Source organism: Triticum aestivum, chromosome 5A (assembly GCF_018294505.1).
Source record: "Triticum aestivum cultivar Chinese Spring chromosome 5A, IWGSC CS RefSeq v2.1, whole genome shotgun sequence".
Classification (NCBI taxonomy): Eukaryota; Viridiplantae; Streptophyta; class Magnoliopsida; order Poales; family Poaceae; genus Triticum; species Triticum aestivum.
In genome coordinates this window covers 386328796-386350253 of record NC_057806.1, presented here as the reverse complement: position 1 = coordinate 386350253, position 21458 = coordinate 386328796, and the positions used below count along the sequence as shown (strand labels likewise).

The window sequence follows — 21458 nt, the reverse complement described above, 5'->3', positions numbered from 1 at the left end:
GCATAATGCGGTGTAGTCGTCGCAGTCATTGTTGTTGTCGTCGTCGTCGTCGTCGTCGCTGCTGCCTCCTTCTTGGATCCCGTCGTCCTTGCTGCAGCCCTGTCCTGGGTCACCGAGGCGGACGGGGTTGGATGGCGCCTCCTTGTCACTGTCGTCGAGGATGACGACGTCGTCCTCTTCCCGGCTGCGGCGACAGGCGGCGATCTCCTCAAGGGCACGGCGCTAGCGCTCCATTTCCTCTCGGATGTAGTCGTCCCGAGCCCACTTGAGGCCGGTCTCGAGGTCGGCGGCCATGTCGATGTGCTCCTCTTTGACGACGACAGACGGCGTCGCCGGCTCCTTCTTCGGCCTGACTAGGCGAAGATGGGAGCGGGGAGGAGGAGAAGGTTGGCGGCGACGACCCTCGTTTATGACGAGGCTGCCGTTGCGTCTTCTCTTGAGGCTCGGCCTTGACGGCGACGAGCGGCGTCGGGGTGCCGGGGTTCTCGGCGTCGCTGACTTGGCGGGTCCACTAGTTTTCGCGTCAAAATCGTTTCCCCCGGCGCCACTGGACGCCCCCTAGCGCGCCGAATTTGGCCTGAATTCGTCGGCGTCAATTTCGGTCCTAACCGACGAAATTTAGGCTTTTGGGAGCGTGACCGAGCCAATTTTTTCTAGCCGGTGATAAAAAGGGGTCTCGAGGGGCCTGTTGGGGGGCCGAGTGAAGATGCTCTTAGTGCTAAATACATCTATTAGAGGGACAAGTTTTTTCGAAGGAAGGGAGTACTACCTGTTTTTACTTTTTTGCCCGTGGAGTTTTTTTTTTTTTTTGAGAAAATTTCATTCCAATTACAAATCAGTACAAAGTAGTTGATTCTTACAATCACACTGAAACGCAAACACAAAGGACCATGAACACCTAGAGTACCCTAAGACAACCATAACACAAGAAGATCTCCGGTGCCCTGTGTCGTCATCCTTGAATCTTGAGAGAAGACCCCTGCAGCAGAAGGATTTGCAACCAGTAGCAAACAGCCCGTGGAGTTGATAGATCGAAACAACAGACATCTCTCTGTTCGCCTGATCGTCTCCAGCCTATCCGGTACTACAGTCCAGCAGCGCAGAACCAGCATCAACGCCGGCCGCCGGCTCGACATACGGCCAAGGCGCAGTCGACGCACCCCTTTCCTCACCCCTATCCCGCCTAGCCCGTGTTCCTCTCCGTCCCCGGCTGCACCCCTCTCCCCTTCCGCGATCGAGGCCCGTAGGCACCCCTCTGTCCGCCGGATCTCAGGCGACGTCAGCGACGACCAAGGACAGCGGCAGCGCCACAAGGTGAGTCTTTTCCACAGATTAGTTATCTCTTCTCCTGGTTCTCCATCAATCCACCTTCTCCTCTGATTTCTCCCTCTCTTATCCATCAGCCGTGAGAGTAAGAGGGAGAGAAAGGAGGGAGAGAGAGAGAGAGAGAGAGCATGGGGCAAAGGGGAGATTACTGTGAGAAGAGCCTTATAGGGCAAATGGAAAGTGGGGCATTTCGTTTTATCAAATAGCCCGAGTTCGTCAGATCCGCCTATTCGGAATGGAAATACTAGTGAGGAAACTTCGACTTTGAGTATTTAGCGCAGAAGAAATACTGGATTCCTTGATGGAAGCGCCCGGCTTTGGAAGCCTGGGCCTGATCGTCTGAGGTAGGACACGAGATCTGGGTAGATGCAATGATACCATTTTTTAGCTCTTCTGTAGCACACTGCGGCATGGCAGTAGCAAAGGCAGCAAGCAGTCTAGGCCGCAGCTAGCGCCTAGCAGTAGTATTACTCCCTGTCAGTAACCCTGAACAATCTAGACCTAGAAAAGTGAGTTTGTAACACTGTCTCTCTTTCATTTTGCTATTCGGATGATAAAGATTCTGTTCGTGGTATTATTACTTCCTGTCAGTGTTGCCATGTTTGCTGTAATCTTTGGTCAGGGATTGAGGCTGATTTTTTGCTCTGCAGAACACTTCCTCAGTAATACATTGTTCAGTAGTTCCTGAGGTGCACCATGGAAATTATCATCCTCATCTCACTTGTTGTGCTTCTTGTACTGGGAGCACTCTTTGTTATCCCAAGATCCAAAAACAAAGGTAAAAGGGGGGCCTGACTCGTAATCTTAAGCGAAGGCGACTTCACTTTATTGGCGCTGAGTAAATGTTGCAATGCAGGTGAAGGAAAGGATGCACGTTCAGCCGGAAATGGAACGGTGAATTTCATCCTTCGTATTTGAATACTGTAGTTTAACAAGCAACTTTTTCCTGGAATTGCCAGTTACGTTTGTTTATCTGCGCAGACAAGATTGCCGTTGATTAATCCAAAATGCACTTGCTTTAACATGCAGTTTTGTCTTGAACGTATGCCTTTATGCTTTAGAGTGTTGCTTATGGTTGCTAATCTAATGACAAGTTTGCTCTAGGTTAATCCAAAATGCATGGCATTTTCTGTATTTGCTTACTGATATTTCATATTCAGACATCTACGAGCTATTCAAAGAAAGAGGTGTCAACACACAACACAAGGAAGGATTGTTGGATCATAATCAAGGACAAGGTTGGAACAAAACATTCTACTAGTTTACCAACTGCCATCATCTCGCTTTACCATCTAGTTTGAAATTGGGAAATTTATGTTCTCATATTTGCCATGATCCAGGTTTACGATGTAACTCCATACGTGGAGGAACATCCAGGTGGTGATGCCATTCTAAACAATGCTGGTGGCGATTCGACAGAGGGATTTTTCGGGTTTGTAACATCTCATAAATATTGTTTACATCGTATCCTGTCAACATTGTTCTTAAATGATGATTCGCGTTGATGTTACTGATGTATCACCTGACTGCTCGGGTGTTCATTTACTGCACCTTTCGAGGTTAAACTTATTGAAGATCATTAGTAATTTAGTGATATTTTTGTATGGATGGTAATTCAGTAAGTGACAGGGTTACACTTATGGATCTTTTTACCCCATTTAAATTTTTGAATGTATATCACATTCACTTATGGATCTTTTTACCCCCATTTAAATTTTTGAATGTATATCACATTTTAAATTGCTTAATTGGCCCAACTTAATAAATGCATATAAAGGGTATTTCTGGTTTCCCAGTTGCAACAGCATGCAAAGGCAATTTTGCTCTCATTCTTCCCTTCCATGATTTGCTGTTGCTCGCATATTCCAAGTTATGGTGCAATGATTTTGTTATCTTGAATAGTGCCCATGTATTTCTTTTGTTACCACTGAAACTGTGTGTGTTATAGTCCTCTAAAAAAACCTTTCTTGGTCCATACCCATGATATCTGAGAACATGTGGATGTTGTTATCCAAAGCAAGACAAAAGATATTTGCACAAGTAAATTAATAGATCTAGATGGTGGATGGTCCAAAGGAGAAAATTAAGTTCAAACAACAACACTGATGTGGATGCTTCTTATCCTGATGGGAACGTTTCTTATTCGCTAGCTTTGTCAAGGAGAGCTACATCTGATTTTCCTACTTCTATTTCTATTCCGTTATACTACTTTTCAGGAGCGCGTGAAGCTCGCACATCATTGTATTAAGAACTGTATTCCACATAACTATACTAACCCGACGCGCTTTCAGCCCGCAGCATGGCACACGAGTCTTCGACATCATCGAGGATTTCTGCATCGGCAAATTGGAAGACTGATGATGGGGAGGAGAGGCCGTAAAAGCTCCCAAGTGTGAACCCATGCGCTCGTCTGCAATTTTCTGAAGATGACGACGACGAACGGAACCGTTTCCTAATCGTGATCATGACAGCTCCAGGGCCCCCAGCTGTGTGGTTCTGGTTTCATGTTTGACCTCCTGCTTATTCATACTAGTAGCAGTGTGTGACCCGACCATGGACTATTTCTGTGTCCTGAATGTTTTCCGAGATTTATCTCTTCATTTGAGAAGATACGATTTCTTATACTTATTTATGGAACTTTCTCAGGGCAGACAAGGAACCGGGCCAACTTTTCATATTGATTCCTTGCATGACAGTGAGAGGCTTTACTCCATTCAAAGAAAGCTTTTGCTCAGTCAAGTTTTCCTCTGGTCTTGCCTCAGCTGTCAAAGAATTTCACACTGTTGGGCTTAAGGGGGCACGTATGAATTTTCATGTGGCTCATGGTGTCCATGCCTCCATGAATTCATCTTGATGAACACAGTAGTAATTAGTAAGAGGTGATCATTCATTTTGCTGGCTTTTTTGTGAGATCGTGCAAGACAAGCGTAACAAAAGTGTTCGTTTTATTTCGTGTTACAACTGATTACTCCTTTTTAACTTCTATATAATAGAGTGGCATTCTATGTCCAATATCTCTATCGAAATTACAGTTACTGTCTTACTGATTCCCAAGAGATGGTGAATTGTACGAGATGCAGAACACCAACGACAGATTTTTATTTTCCTTGACATAACAATATAATACAATGCAACGCCCTGGTGGCAAAAAGGAAATGGGGAAAAAAGAATGGGGGTGAAGGAGGGGGAGCACTAATCTTATGTCCTAAATTTTAAACTTGAACTGAGGAAGAACTGGCGTGTTCTTCCCTCCTCTGTCTCTCAGAGGGTGGTCAGTCACCTCCAGCTGCTTCTCTAATCTCTACCACTGCTCATCTTCTCTGTTTCTTTGTTTGCGTTCTCTCTTTGCAAACATCTCATGCGAAGAAGGCAGAAATATCGAAGTTGTCAACGTCCTCGTCGAGGATGTTAACGTCCAAGGCAGAGTCGTCGAAGCCCCAGTAGGAGAAGGCGGCCTCCTCCGTGTCGGCCGGCGGCATGCTCGTCGCCTCCACGAGCGCAGACACCATTGTTTGGAGCTCGGACTGCGCATGGAACGGGGTCATGCACATGTGGTTCGAGCCCGAGGTCGCCGGCGAGGGTTCGAGCGACGTGGGCATCGACACGAAGCAGTTCTCCGGCGTCGACGGCGTGGAGAACGGGTGGTGCTGCTGCTCCGGCGGCGTCATGCCGCTCACGGCCGGCGAGGAGAAGCTGAAGGGCGTGGTGGCGCTCCAGCCCTGCGCTCCCGCCGCCGTGAGCCCCTCCGTCTTCACCGTCAGGTTCGAGCTCAGGCTCTGCAGAAGGCTTTCCGCGTCCGGGTTCTTGCCGGCCGGCTGCACCATGCCCGCCGCCGCCGCCGCCGTCTTGTGAACGCAGGTGTGCTCGCCGTGGTAGATCACGTCGAAGAGCGCCGGGTCGTCGTCGGCGCGCTGCACCTGCTTCGTCGCCGCGCATCCCTGGGTCTTCTGGTACGTGCAACGGTAGTATGCCCTGCAAAATTGTGCACGATCCAGGTCAAGCACGGCGCAAAAAAGAACACCATGGCGGCACGTCCAGTTCTCAGCCCTGAACTCTTTTCCTTTTCTCAGAAAAGTTTGCGATTCTGAAGCCAGAACAAAATTACTACTAGCGCAAAGTACTATCATCACGCCATCACTCGTCCAATAGGAGCAGCTCCTTTCGGAACATATCCAACCGGACGCCGTGCGCTCGCTACCCTATTCCTATCAGTTTTGCTAGATTGATCTCATTCACCTTTTATAGCCATTGGATGTGGTGCTATAAGATGCGTGTGTGCTGACGTGGGTTGTATCCGTTCTTGTTTTTCAGATGAATGAGACCAAATTACGTCTCATCTAGATGAGTTCTAGGTACTCCCATTCTTATCTGACATGTGGACGCCATGAATTCGGGAACAGTGTTCCAAATCCAAAGGAGAGATCTCCATGATTGCGTTGCCACTTCGGAAAACAGGTGCGGATTACTATTTGAAATGAGAGATGAACTTTGGCCGAAATGCGGCGAGACCAACCTCGGGTGCTGGGCTCCGAGGATCTCCTTCTGGCCGTACTTCCTCCAGCTGCGGCCGTCGTCGACCGGGGCGTCCGCCCCTTCTCCGGCCGAGCTCACCCTGATCTGACGCCCCCCTTTCTCCGAAGTCTTCCTGCGAATCCAAGAACAAACCAATCACTCAATAATCCAGCAAAAAAAAGAAAGAAATATTATGATTGATGAATCCTGAAACAATTTCTCTGCAGCTGCAAGGGGTTTTGGCTCACCTCTTCTTGTTGGGCTTGAAGGGCGTGTTGGAGACGCCGCTGAGGGGGCTGGGCGTGGCGGAGAGCGGCGGCGAGTCGAGGCCGGCGCCGGCGGCCGAGCGCTTGGGGCCGTTGAAGTGGCCGGACCTGATCATGCCGATGGACCGCTCGGTGACGGCGAAGATCTGCTGGGCGAGCAGCTTGCAGAGGTCGGGCGAGCCCCCCAGGTGCACGTCCAGCTGCTTCACCAGCTCCTTGATGTGGCTCAGCTCCGTCACCACCAGGCCGCTCCCTCCTCCATTGCCCTCATGCACGGCCTCCATCTCTCTCTGCTCGGAGCTTCTTTCTCGCCGGTGTAGGATTCCTCTCCGATTTCTCAGAGCAAATGCAAGATCGGAAGGGTGTGTGTGAGTGTGTGCGTGTGTGTGTGTGGAGAGAGCGGAGGAGAGGCGAAATGAGGATGTGATCGGGGAGAAGGGAGGAGGTGTATTTAATGGGGGGAGGAACCGCGTCCGGGAGCAGAAACAAGAGGACAGTGACCGCGGCGAGCTTAGTGGCATGCCCAACCGGGCCGGAGTTAATGGATTCCTAGATAGACGGTTGCTAGCAAAGCCCGGGCCCTGCAGGAGCTTGGACAATGGACAATGGTTTATTAGTTTGGGCCAACTGCACCTGCACCACAGCAGCAAAAATGTTGAATAGCAAAAGAAATTTCCCTTTGGCTTTGTTTTCACAGTAGAGTCAGGGATTTTCATAGATACTATTTCAGAGAAATTTAATTCATGACTGGAATCTTTCCTGGGGGAGGCGGGAAACCACCCAATTTTCTTATGGATAACAGAGGAGTAATCCCCCAAATTTATATGCACTGCCCCAAGGATTTCCAACAAGAGGTGGTCCCATGCAACATTTTCTCTCTGCCTTCCATCCCATGGACTGTCTTTCTCTTAAATTTTCTGTAAAATTCTCATATAGAATCTTACGGGCTATATTCATGCTTTCGTGTGTTTTAGTGTTCTAAAAACCGCAAAGCCACGACATCATCAAAAGGAAATAAGAATGGGACAGGCAATTCAATCTCGAGACCTATTGGCTATACACGCGTTTGGATTCTTCTTCTTAATAGCAACGGCAGACGTTGTTGATGCCCGGCTTTCCGAAACAAGACGGCGCGCCTTGTGAAAAGCCCCGACTTCATGTTGCAAACCATGGCGGCTACATGCATGACTGTACATGGATGGACGCGTACGCATGCATACATGTCTTCTTTCCTTTGCCACTCCTAGAGGCCACATACATGCAAAGTAAGTCGCCGTGATAGGCTGATAGGCACCCATACACGCTCAAGGCAGGCATATGTGACGTGGTGGCCTTGTCTTGTTCATACCGGGGATATGATGGGCCGAATGGTGCATGGCATGGACGCATGCATGCAAGGTTGGTTCCAACCGTCGCTTTCCCGCGCGCTCGGCGATGCTTCTTCTTCTTCTTTTTTTTTGAAGGCTCGGCGATCAGCCAGGGAAACCGACACTTTTGGTTGTGAATTTGTGATCTTGTGGCGAGACCGTGAGCCCGCTTTTTCGCTCAGTTCCACACTGACAGCAATGCCGTCGATGATGCGGCTGATATCTCAACAAGATCAGCCAGGGAAAATATGCATGGCAGCTGATATCTCTTCTTCCAGCAGTATATTCTGTCTCTTTTACACCAGCTGTTTTCTCTGGCACTGCTACGTTCATGGTAGTACATACCACATAGTATATCTTCGATCGGATGTTGGGAGTTTGTTCCCAGCGTGCAGAGGGTAGGTAAAATCCACTTTCCTTTGGGAACGGAATATCGAGAGGGTCTTAATTAAGTTGTTTCGTACGACTCCTCGACAGCACCCCACTACACTCCACCCTGACTCACTGATCAATGTCATGTTGGTACAAGATCTTGTAGTATTACTGGTCTTATACAGTGATTTCATATGATTCCTTACTAATAAAATTGTTACTTAGACGGTGACTTTAGTCTTACTGTTGTATGATTTTGTAAGGTCTTTTGAGAATAATTAATAAAGTGGCCGGATGCATCGCCCCGATGCAGAGGCCGGGGGTCCTCCTCCTTTTCTAAAAAATTATATGACTTCTTGGCAACCCCTCCGGGTGTTGAAGATATTCACGGATGGCTGTTAGGCCGGCGCATATAAGAGTTGTTGCTAGTTTGTTATAGAGCAAAGATAGCTTTGTATTCTGTTAAGATCATCTCTATCTCCTCCATCCGTTGTACTCCAAGAATTGTATGCGCAACATGGGATAATACCATGCGGCCCTCTGGCGAGAGGGTAGAAGGCTTCCATAACAAATTCTATATCCAGTACATCGGTAATAAATAGTGATTGTCTGTTACAGTATGTGTGTATGTGCCGGTGTTAATCAGGAAATGTTGCTACTAAAAGCCCGTTCGGAGGCTCTCCACTCCACGACTCCCTCCCGGAGCGGCCGGAGCCATAGTTGAAAATTATGGAATGGGCAAAGAGGTACTCCGCAGATCCTTGTATTCTGCGGAGCTGGGGCAGTGCCGAACAGGGCCTAAGCTTGAATGTAACAACCCCATCATCATCTTCATCTCCTAACGGGTCGAACACGATTGGCTTGGTGAGTATAGGCATCCACAACAATCTTAGGCCAGACAGGGGAAGGAGAGAGAGATGTGGAATATTAAGCTCAGTTGCCGATGATGCTGACCAATTCAATGTTGCCCCTTTGCATGCCTGAACCAGGAACCGCATTAGCAGTTGCTCCTACAATCATATACAGTACTATATATCGATCCAGTGGGCGATATCTTTATAGAGACGGAAACCATAAAGGACTACCGGAACCACGGATTAATATTGTAATCCAAGAGTTGTTGTTAGCCATGGGGATCGGATTAATATCTTCATCTAAAAAATGCGTTGTTTCTTCATATAGGTCTACATACATATAAATATTCTTATGTTGCTTTTGATACTGTAATCTTGAACCATGTTATGCTATGTGGTCCTGTGCGTTCAAGCATTTCTTCCGCCGTTATTCAGGTCCGATCCCTTGAGGTCTTTTTAGATCTAGCTTGAATTCATTAATCTGCATTATCTTAATTTTGTCGCATATTCTTCAATGGAAGCAGTGCTTCCGAGCGCGCGTAGGCTAATTAATTCCTTCCTGCATAATGGAAATTAGCACTGTTACTAACAAGATCAGTTCTTGGAAGCGTGTACCAAGCTCATATGGGTCATTAAAATGGTCTATGTCTATATATTCTGTCTCTTTTACAATACACCTGCTGTTTTCACTGGCTGGCAGCGCTACGTTCATGAATGGTATTATATTCGAACGTTGAGAATTTGAGGATAGGTAAATCTACCTACGTTCTGAAAGGAATATCGACATGGTCTTAATTAAGTTGTTTCGTATGACTCTTTGACAGCACTCCACTACACCACACTCCACTCTTTTTTTCTTTTTTCTTTTTGCGGGGCACTACACTCCACTCCGATGAGTGTGATGTTCCTACACGTAATCTTGTATTACTGGTCTTATATGGTGATTTCATATGACTTTTTCACACATATGATTTCAATAATATGACTCCTTCACAACTCCTCGGGTACACTGATGAATGGTATGTACTCCAGTAATTATCTGTTCTATTTCTATTACTTACGACAGTGTTAATCAATAAAATGGTGCTCCTGAGCTTGAATGTAACAATCCCATCCATCATCTCCTAACGGGTCGGTCGAACATAATTGGTGAGTGGTAGCCATCAACCCGCTCACATGGCCCGCCAACGCCGCAACAATCTTAGGCCAGGGAGGAGAAGGAGATGTGGAATATTAAGCTGGGTTGCCGATGATGCTGACCAGTTCAATGTTGCCCCTTTGCATGCCTCAACCAGGAACCGCATTACAATCATATACCATATCGATCCAATGGACGATATCTTTATAGATACGGAAACCATAAAGTACTACCAGAACCGCAGATCAATATCGTAACCCCAGAGTGGTCGTTAGCCATGGGGAATTAGTTTATGTGTACTGCTATTGTTTATCTTCATCTAAAAAAATGCGTTGTTTCTTCGTCAATATTCTTATGTTGCTGTTGATACCGTAATCTTCAACCATGTTATGCTGGGTGGTCATGTGCGCTCAAGCATTTCTTCCGCCGTTATTCAGGTCCGGTCCCTTGGGCTCTTTCAGGTCCAGCTTGAATTCATTCATTATTCTGCACTATCTTAATTTCGTCAGCATATTTATTCTTCAATTGTAGTAGTGCTCTCCGCGCGCGTAGGCTAGTTAGTTCCGGCGGAATGGAAAACTGGCACTGTCACTAACAAGATGAGTTCTTGGAAGCGTGTACGTACAGATCATACGGATCATGATCTTGTCAATTCAGAGCGAGTACGTGGTGCAGATGTTCAACTGGGCGGAGAAAGTTTCCGTTTTGCGTCATGACACATGGCAACTTATGTCAGCTTAATCTGTGATCATGCATATTAGAAATGGAAAGAAAAGGTTAACGTCTTTGGTCGTAAAGCGCGCGCCCGTCTCTAGTCTAGTGGGACTAAAAAGAATTTGGGGCTTTGATGATGAGGGGAGAAGTCAGAGTTAGCATCCCGTAATCCCCATCGGCGAAGCAACCTCGAAGCTGACCGGACGGAGGAATCTTCAAGCCTCAGGCGCGTTAGCGTCACGCCCGTGACGTCGGAGAGGGGAGGGGAGAGAGAAAGCCCGGCCGTGCCCATCGGTCGCATCATTCATTCGTGGCTATGCATGGCTAGCTAGATCCTCACAAGATACGTGTGTGTGTGTGTGTGTGTGTTTACCTTGGGTTTGATTAGATTTTGAAGGCATTTGATGTAGAGTTCATGCTACTATCTTGGATTTTGTTTGGCATGTAGAAACTTCCTGGGAACTGGAGTGAAAGCACAAAAAACTATTGATTGAAGAATACGTATATTGTAGCAGTATATGATTTTGTTACTCTAGTAGCTTGAGAGGCGAACATAAATTCTATTGGAAGGATGATAGGTGATACTAGCGCGCAATATCCTAGAGAACTTGGTAGTAGTACCTCCACCCTCCTAAGTAACAGAAGCGCCCTAACACACATGATGATGGGAGGTAGACTATCAGGCGGGGCTAGGTACGGGATAGGATAAGCTCAGCTGAAACCACATGTGCAACACATAAAACAAAAGTAATTTGAACCCATGGCCTCTCAGCACGACAATGACAGAGCGTCGCTGATGCGATGAGTGGGTGGGGGCAAACTGCCAAAAACAATAAGTAGCCCGCCCTGCCCTGCCCTAAGCCCTAACTACCTATGTTTCCCCGGCACAGCCCCGTCACTGGAAGGTGCACTGGCTACATCAACGCGGGTTTCTTCTCTTGTCTTTGCTAGTAGTAGTAGCTCAGGAATCAAAGAGCTACTCCTATCTCCTTTGATCCTTTTTCTTTAAGAGACAGCGAGAACAGGTCTAATTTGCTGATGAGGTTCCAAGACCGGCATTTTTCTAAAGCGGGAGGCCAAGAAAGGCATTTTTCATTCTAAAGCGTCTCACTACTCTTGCTTTCGTGAATGGGGCCAAAACGTGTGCTGGCAAAAGGTGCTAGCTCGCGAATTAGTAAGCACTTGCACGCTTTACATGATAGCGGCAATGTGCACTATGTTGTTCTCAGCATACATACTGCTGGTGAGCAATGCTTTATACGTATATACTAGTCGTAGCACACCTGCCTCCTCCAACTCATTCATTGGCTGTATATGTATAGAACCGCAGGAATACTTGTCGTAGCACACCTGCCTCCTCCAACTCATTCATTGGTTGTATGTGTACGGTTCTACTACTATAAGTACATTGGAATGGCAGGACCATCTATCTCACATGAAATATCATCGGTTTCCACGGCGTCTCTCACCCTCACCCGCCGGGACCATCGACCAATGAATCAGCGTATTGTATGATTTGAACAATGTAGTGGTAGAGTACGCCCTAGTTAACACAAAAAGTACTAAGCAATGTACCCCGATCCATACGGCGGTTGGAATCGACCGTAGTAACGTATATATACATACTAGCTAGGTGCACCGAGCTGCAGATGTATCACATGTGCGCTAAGACATATACTACTGTACTGCTGCTCTCTCCCATTGGCGGCAACATGCAAGCGCCAACTTGCTGTCACGCTGCTACGGGGAGTAGTAGTATACTCCATCGGGCCCTTGAATGCCTACCGCAATGATGGAGCAAACCGAGAGGGCCTTTCGACCGATCGATCGCATCCGAGGAGACTCTCACCAAACCTAACCGGCCCCAGGTTTTGGATGCGCTATCGGTTGGAGGTTTAGCTGATTGATTAACAATTCAAAAGCTAGTTACCGCGTACGGGTGCATGCATCGTGCATCGGGCAGACGCGGGCGCCCGGCCGCGTGCGTGTGATTCTCTGAACTCCTCAATTTCTCCAAGTGCATGTGGGGGCAGGGACGTACCCGGCGGGAACCGCGTAGGGTAGACGATGGAAAAGGGCGCCCCGCCCGGCCCGACGCCGTCTTCTTCCTCCGCGTTGCCTTTGCCCGTGCATGTGCCGTCTGTCGCGCGCTCTTTCTTTCTCTTCTCTTGGAGCTTTCCCTTCGGGTGTAGCATGGCAGGAAATGGTACGATATTCTCAAAAAAGAAAAGGAAATGGTACGATATGATTGGCCTTTCTGTTAACAACGAACCAAGCTCAAGCGGTAACTGCTTGACAGTTATGCGGGTGTTTCAACTACCTGTTCGACTGCACCTCGTATGTCTAGCAATATGATATTTACTGTTCCCTCCGATCCAAAAGAAGTGCCGAGGTTTTGAACCAAGGTTAGGTCGACGTTTAAAATTACGACACTTATTATGGATCGGAAGTAGTAGTTAAGAAGGTGCTAAACATTACCCTGAACAACAAGAAGAAAAGGTAGTGACATTCACTGCGGAGTAATAGCCAAATTGCATCATTAGATTTTACATAATCGGTGTATCCAAAATATAATTATCATTATTTATAGGACTGCACTAACTGTCAAGCGTTATGTTTTTAGTAACATTACCGAACACCTCCATCCTCCTTTTTAATTACGTGCATGCATAGTCCTGACATATTCCCCTCTCGTTAGGGTTTTACCCTCGCGGCACCGAGCCTTCCTTCCCTGTCCCCGTTCTGCTGCTGCCATCGCTGACCGGCCTTGGTAGGGCTCGTGCGAGGTTGTGGACAGTCGCGTCTCTCCCTGGTCTTGTCGCCACAACAAGCTAGGGTTTTGGTGTGGTGAGTTCTTCTGCAACAGGATCAGAAGAACCTCAGAAGCATGGTGTAGACGAGACGATGAGTAGACTAGGGATCAGGGAGAAAGACCTTGACGATGTCGGCCTTGAAGAGGGGGAACCTTTGCCGACAGAATTCACTCGCTTGCTTGTGTTTCTACGTTTGCACATGGAGAAAAAAAATAGTGAGTACTGGTTTTACAAAAATATGAGAACTGATTGGGATTGTGCCAAAGAGGTTAAGTTAGATCACTTGGTTCAAATCTCTATACTGCTCAATTTTCATGTCTTGGGAACTGAGATAAAGTGGTGGATGGAGGGTCGTGGACCTTTCGCGGTTGCCCCGTGATATTGGCTCATTACGATGGTTTTACAAAGCCATCAACAATTGAACCGTCTAATTTCAAAATTTGGATTCATATCCATGATCTACCAGGCGGGTTTAGTTTGATGGTTAGGCATAGTAGAATCTGGTGATGTGGACTCAAATGAGTTTTCTAGCAATCTCAATTGAGCAAGAGTGTTGATTGATGTGTGCGAACCTCTGCATAATCATGTTTCTGTGCTAAAGAATCTTAATAGGTGATGTCGCTTGAAGCTACGTCGGTACTTCCGCAAAAAGGAAGGGATGATGCAGCACAACGGTGGTAGGTATTTCCCTTTGATATGAAACCAAGATTATCGAACCAGTAGGAGAACCAAGCAACACAACGTAAACATCACCTGCACACAAATAACAACTTCTCGCAACCCGACGTGTTAAAGGGATTGTCAATCCCTTCCGGGGTATGGTGCCTCAAGATAGGCAAACGAACGTGAGATAAATTTGTAGTAGATTGATAGATCGAACGCCAAATAAATAAATGAGAATAGATTGCAGCAAAGTATTTTTGGGTTTTTGGATTAATAGATCTAAAAATAAACGCAAAGAAAAATAGATCGCAAAGGCAAATAATATGAGAAAGAGACCCGGGGGCCGTAGGCTTCACTAGTGGCTTCTCTCGAGAAAAATAACAAACGGTGGGTGAACAAATTACTGTTGGGCAATTGATAGAACCTCAAATACTCATGACGATATCCAACAATGATCATTACATAGGCATCACGTCCAAAATTAGTAGACCGACTCCTGCCTGCATCTACTACTATTACTCCACACATCGACCGCTATCCAGCATGCGTCTAGTGTATTAAGTTCATGGAGAAACGAAGTAATGCAATAAGAATGATGACATGATGTAGACAAGATCTATCTATGTAGAGATAGACCCCGTCGTTTTATCCTTAGTAGCAACGATACATACGTGTCGGTTCCCCTTCTGTCACTAGGATCAAGCACCGTAAGATCGAACCCACTACAAAGCACATCTTCCCATTGCAAGATAAATAGATCAAGTTGGCCAAACAAAACCTAAATATCGAGAGAAGAAATACAAGGCTATAAGCAATCATGCATAAAAGAGATCAAAAAAACTCAAATACATTCATGGGTATAAAAAGATAGATCTGATCATAAACTCAAAGTTCATCGATCCCAACAAACACACCGCAAAAGAGTTACATCATATGGATCTCCAAGAGACCATTGTATTGTGAATCAAGAAAGAGAGGAAGCCATCTAGTTACTAACTATGTACCCGAATGTCTACAAAGAACTACTCACGCATCATCGGAGAGGCACCAATGGAGGTGGTGAACCCCATTCGAGATGGTGTCTAGATTGGATCTGGTGGTTCTGGACTCTGCGGCGGCTGGATCAATATTTCGTCGACTCCCCTAGGGTTTTGGGAATATTGGGGTATTTATAGAGCAAAGAGGCGGTCCGGGGGGCACCCGAGGTGGGCACAACCCACCAGGGCGCGCCTGGGCCTCCTAGCGTGCCCTGGTGGGTTGTGCTCCCCTTGGGGCACCCCCAAGCACAACCATGGCCCGTTGTGTTCTTTCTGGCCCATAAAAATTCTCCATAAAGTTTTGTGGCATTTGGACTCTATTTCATATTGATTTTCTGTGATGTAAAAAACATGAAAAAATAGCAACTGGCACTTGACACTATGTCAATAGGTTAGTACCAAAAAATGATATAAAATGACTATAAAATGATTATAAAACATTCAAGATTGATAATACAACAACATGGAACAATAAAAATTATAGATACGTTAGAGACGTATCAGCATCCCCAAGCTTAACTCCTACTCGTCCTCGAGTAGGGAAGTGATAAAAACAGAATTTTTGATGTGAAATGCTGCCTAACATGTCATATCATATTTCTTTCTTTATAGCATGGACATTTGGACTTTTCTATTGTTCAAAGCAATAGTCTAGTTTTGACATGATAATTTAAATACTCAAGCATATCAACAAGCAACCATGTCTTTCAAAATATCAACGCTAAAATAAGCTATCCCTAACCTATCATGCTCAACCATTGATCCATTCATGAAACACACTCGCATATTAGCTACATCCAATACTCAAGTACGATCATATTGCCTCCTAGTTGGTGCTTTTATAAGAGAAGACGGAGACTCAAATTCAAAAATAAAAATTGCATAAAGTAAAAGAAATGCCCTTCGCAGAGGGAAGTAGGGATTTGTAGAGGTGTCAGAGCTCAAAGCAAAAAAACTTAGAGATAAAAACATTTTGGGAGGTGTATCCATCCCACCAACGAAAATGACTTAGAGTTCCCAATACTTTCCATGCTTAGATATATCATAGGCGGTTCCCAAACAGAAAATAAAGTTTATTCCTTTTTCCATCATACTTTCACTTTCCATGGCTAGCCGTATCCACGGTTGCCCTCCATACCAACACTTTTCAAGGAATTTATTATTTGACAACATAAAGTAAATTCATTTTTCATTTCGGGACTGGGCCTCCCTAATAACTTTGCCTCACTCTTGTGCAATGACAAGTGAATAAACACTCATCTTGAGAATAACACATCTAGCATGGAAAATATTAGCCACCCCTCACCGCCCCGCGAGTGAAACAAACACACAAAAGAGAAGTTTATTTTTGAAAATTAGAGATGGCGCATGCAAATTTGCTTAGAACGGCAAAATAATACCGCATATAGGTAGATATAATGGACTCATGTGGCAAAATTGGTTTAAAGTTTTTTGGATGCACAAGTAGTGATCATACTTAGTGCAAAATGAAGGCTAGTAAAAGATTGAGAAGCGACCAACCAAGAAATGAATAATCTCATAAGCGAGCATTAAGCATAACTAACACCGAATAATGCACCATAAGTAGGATATAATTTCGTTGCATAATTGTTGACTTTCATGCTTGCATAGGGAATCACAAACCTTAACACCAATATTCTTACTAAAGCATAATTACTCATCAAGATGACTCACATATCACATCATCATATCTCAAAACTATTACTAAGAATCAAGTTTATTTTGTCCAATGATCTTCATGAAAGTTTTTATTATATCTTTCTTGGATATCTATCACTTTGGGACTAATTTTCAAGTGTTGCTTTTAACAAGCTCAAACAAATATAAGTGAAGATCATGAGCATAATTTTTCTTTCTCTCAAATTAATTTAAGTGAAGCAAGAGAGAATTTCTTGAAAATTTTACTAACTCTCGAACAAATATAAGTGAAGCAAGAGAGCATTTCTTCAAAAATACTAAAGCACACCGTGCCCAAAAAGATATAAGTGAAGCACTAGAGCAAGTCCACGGCTCATAAAAAAATCAGTGAAGCATAGAGAGAAATTCTAACAAGTCATGACATAATGTTGGCTCTCTCAAATAGGCGTGTCCAGCAAGGGATCAAGACTTAAAACACAAAGTAAAACAAGCAAATACTCATATCATACAAGATGCTCCAAGCAAAACACATAGTATGTGATGAATAAAAATATAGCTTCGAGTAAACTACCGATGGTCGTTAGAAGAAAGAGGGGATGCCACTCGGGGTCATCCCCTAGCTTAGTTGGTTGCTCATTTTTGGATAATAGCTTGGGATGCCAGGGCATCCCCAAGCATAGGCTCTTCTACTCCTTATTCCTTCATCCATCGTAAGATAACCCAAAACTTGAAAATTTCACTCACATAAAACTCAACAAAACCTTCGTGGGATCCGTTAGTATAAGAATAATAAATCACTACTATAAGTGTTGTATCAAATCAATTCATATTTTGTTCTTGCATTATATCTATTGTATTCCAACTTTTCTATGGCAAAAACTCATCAAAGAAAACCATAGAGCCATCAAAATAAACACACAACACAAAGAAAACAGAATCTGTTAAAACAGAACACTCTATAGCAACCTGACTATTTCGAATACTTCTGTAACTCCAAAAATTCTGAAAAATTAGGACAACCTGAGAAGTTTGTATACTGATCTACTGCAAGTGGAATGTGTATATTATCGCTCCATGGTAAAAAAATGAAAATTATGTTTGTGAGCGCAAAAGTTTATGTTTTTTCAGCAAAATCAAACAACTATCACCCAAGAAGATCCTAAAGTCTTTACTTGGCACAAACACTAATTAAAACGTAAAAACACAATTATAACAGTTGAATAATTGTGCTAACACTCAAAAACAGGAAGCAAAAAATAAAAAATAAATCTTATTCATTTGGTTGCCTCCCAACAAGCGCTATAGTTTTACGCCCTTAGCTAGGCATAAAGCAAGGATCTATGTTTTTGTCATCTTTGTTCTTATCATTCTCAGAGGTGCTTTCATCATGGGGTTTTGTAAACACAACATAAAACATATTATCCATAGAAACCTTAGCATTCCTAAGTTGATGTTCATCATAACCTCTTTGATTCCCCGCAACAATCCAAGAGTAATGTTGGTTAACATTATTGAAAACTTGTTGGATTATATCTAGAACATGGACTTCCTTTTTGAGATTCTCATCAAAGATTTTATTATCCCCAAGCAAATGTCTTAAAGCATAATCACTATTGTAAAGAATTTCATCTATCATATTTTTTTCATGGTTCATACCATAAAAATCAAAGATTTCCCTAGCTTCCCGTATTATGTAGTCAAACTCATTCATAAGAACGAGAGTGGCCAACTTTTTAGCCCTAGGATTCTCTATAATGGGAAGTTCAAAAAACAATCTTTGCAAAATAGGATGGGTACGAATAAATTTACTTTCAAGTTTCAGAACTAGTGCTGAAATAGCATCCGCATAAGATCTAGTAATTTTAAGTATAAGAGCATCATCGAGACTTAGATTCCTAACACAATTGAAAAATTCTTGGATACGTTCTTTTCCCATAATGTTCCCTTGCCCCACTACCAAAAAAAGACACATCCGTGACATTTTGGGCTGAACAATTTTTTTCCTATCATGCTTATGACACTTCTATGACGATAATTGTGACAAAACCCGGTATCATCATAGATGTGGTGGGGTCCTACTTCTATGACAAAAAATCATGACATAAAATGGACTTTTCGTCCTAGGCGGGCCGGAGACGCAACTGCATGACATTCTTTGGGTCGTCCATGACGGAAAAAACCATGGTAGAAGTGAGGGCGAGGAAACTATCGGGGAGTTCCCAGTTACGGTGGGTGGTCGGGGGCCGAGCGATGCGCGTTACTCTCGTACGTACGCGCATGTGTGCGAGGCGTTGAGCTCTAACTAAATCCGAGCAAGGCGTTGGGCTCTAACTGAACTCGAGCGATTGCACTATAGGCTATGCGTTACTGAACCCGAGCGATCGATCGATCCCTTGCTGTTAACTGAACCCGAGTGATTCCTTCGCTACTGCTGCTAACCGAAGCTGATCGAACACTGCTGCCTCCTTCCCTTGATTTAGAGTGAGCATTGTTGAGGGGGTTTGGATGAATAGTTCTCGGTGGGGGGTTGGATGAACAGGACCCCGTGGTAGTAGAGGCCGTTGCCCTTGGACGAACAGTACCCCGATCGATCGAGCCGGTGGATGAATAGGACCCCGTGAAGGGCTGGTTGAACAGTAACTGTTGGAGGGCTGGATGAATAGTAGCCCGTGGAGGGGTGGTTGAACAGGACCCCGTGGAGAGGGCTGGCTGAACAGTAGCCGGTGGAGGAGTGGTGGAGGCTGGATGAACAGGAGCCCGTGGATGAACAGTTACATGTGGAGGCTGGAGGAGATCGACGGTGGATGAACAGGAGCCCGTGGAGGCAGTCGACGATGGATGAACAGTAGCCTGTGGAGGCAGTCGACGGTGGAAATGAACAGTATCCCATGGAGTCCCGTTTTGCGGTACGCCACACCCCTTCCGATGTAAAAGACCCTCGTTTCGACCGTAGCGCTCCAACACAAGTCCGTTTCCTTCGTTTTGCGGTACGCCACACCCCTCCCGATCAACAGGACCCCGTTTTGACCGTAGGAGATCCTTTTCCTCCCTTTTGCAGTACACCAGACCCCTCCCGATGAACAGGATCCCGTTTCCACCGTGGCCGGTCGAACACAAGGCCGTTTCCTCCGTTCTACGGTACGCCAGGTCTCGTTTCCATCGGCTGTTCTGTCCAAGCCGGTTGGCTCCCGATGAACATGACGACGCATTTCGTTCTGACCCAGCCGGTTGCCTCCCCATGATCACGATGACCGCGCAGCTTCTCCGTTCCGACCCAACCATGTACACGTGCCCTGACTATATGTATGCGCGAGTAGGCGTTCGAGACCCCGCCCGTATGTACGTACGTGGCCATTTTTTCTTTCTTGCACCCTGACCGCTGTACGTATGTGTACATGCTACGTGCGCGCCTCTACTACTACACATGCGTGCCTCTACACCGACCAGTATGTACGTACACGTTTGCGACTAGAATGACAATGCTACATACGCTTCGACCAGGTGGGTCCCGACTGTCAGGCACTTCCTTGCATGCGAAGATGTAGCTGGTGGGTCCAGCAGTAGGGGGAGAATGTTTTGTGAAATCATTATTTTTCTGTAATAAGGAGGCACTTCCTTGCCGCGGCCGTGGACCCAGTTGTCAGCCTCTCCACGTATAGTACTCTTCCGATGGAAGTCTTTCCTTGACCACGTTGACCATGCCGCGTCAAGAGTACCAGGGCGGTAGAAGACGACAAGGCCTAGGAAGGGGATGACGCGGAGCCGGGGAAGACGCGCCAGTGGATGCCCACGCAGAGGGGAGTACGTGGGTTGACTGCTTCGGCTGCCATCGCTGGAGAATAACATGAGGTGTGGGTGAGTATAGAGGGATGGCATGGCCAGCGGTGGCAGCACAGCCGGACATGGGAGGCAGGAGCCGGCAGCATGGCCGACGCTTATTTGGGAGGCTGGAGCAAGAAGACCAGAGGTTGAAAAGGCATTACGGCCGTTGGATGAACATCGTACAGTCACTTGAGCTAGAATCGTTCATATTGACTAAGTTGACAAAGCCCTCCGTCCCTGTCATCTTAGTAGGCCAACAAGTCAGCCTCCCACTATGGTGGGTCCTAGCTAGCAGGGGGAGTTCATTTTTGTGTGCATAATAAAGAGGCACTTCCTTGCGTGCGAAGATATAGCTGTTGGGTCCGACCTGTCAGCGGGGGAACGTTTTTTCGCGAAATACAGAGGCCCTTCCGGTGGGTCCCAGCTGTCAGGTGGAGAAATCATTATTTTGCGCGTAATAAGGAGGAATTTACTTGCGTGCGGCCATGGACCCAGCTGTCAGCCTCTCCATGTACAGTCCGCTTCCGATGCATGTCGTTCGTTGACCACGCCGCGTCGAGAGCACTTGGGGGTGGACGACGGCGAGGCCTAGGAAGGGAATGACATGGAGCTAGGGAAAACTCGGCGGTTGTTTCCCACGTAGATGGGAGTACGAGGGTTTACTGGTTCGTCTGCCATCGCCGGAGAATAACAACAGGTGTGGATGAGTAGATGGATGGCTAGGCCAGCGATGGGAGTACGATGGGGCATTGAGACCTGCGCGGTAGCACAACCGGTCGCGGGAGGAGGAAGCAGGCAGCCCCGCCGGCGCTTATTTGAGCAGCTGGAGCAGGAAGAACAGAGATTGAATAAGCATGACGGCCATTGGATAGACATCCAACAGTCACTGCTTATGCGTCAACGTTTTTTAGGAAA

General features: G+C 46.0%; 2 protein-coding genes across 2 annotated transcripts; one reads left to right on the top strand and one right to left on the bottom strand.

Annotated features, from left to right (window-relative positions):
• Window positions 1-2037: 2037 nt before the first annotated feature.
• LOC123103521 (cytochrome B5-like protein) lies at window positions 2038-4065 on the top strand (the record flags this gene model as incomplete). Its single annotated transcript, XM_044525134.1, is given in 5 exon segments — window positions 2038-2104; window positions 2183-2220; window positions 2487-2564; window positions 2667-2758; window positions 3618-4065. Coding segments are annotated over 5 exon segments (342 nt in total), but the record flags the coding sequence as incomplete, so codon positions are not given.
• Window positions 4066-4405: 340 nt separating this feature from the next.
• On the bottom strand, window positions 4406-6540 carry LOC123103520 (transcription factor WRKY19). The gene is made up of 3 exons (XM_044525132.1): window positions 6087-6540; window positions 5840-5971; window positions 4406-5298 (listed from the first exon to the last, which is right to left on the bottom strand). Exons 1-3 carry the CDS (start codon window positions 6386-6388, stop codon window positions 4683-4685), a joined length of 1050 nt encoding a protein of 349 aa, XP_044381067.1. The 5' UTR covers window positions 6389-6540; the 3' UTR covers window positions 4406-4682.
• Between the last annotated feature and the right edge of the window lie 14918 nt (window positions 6541-21458).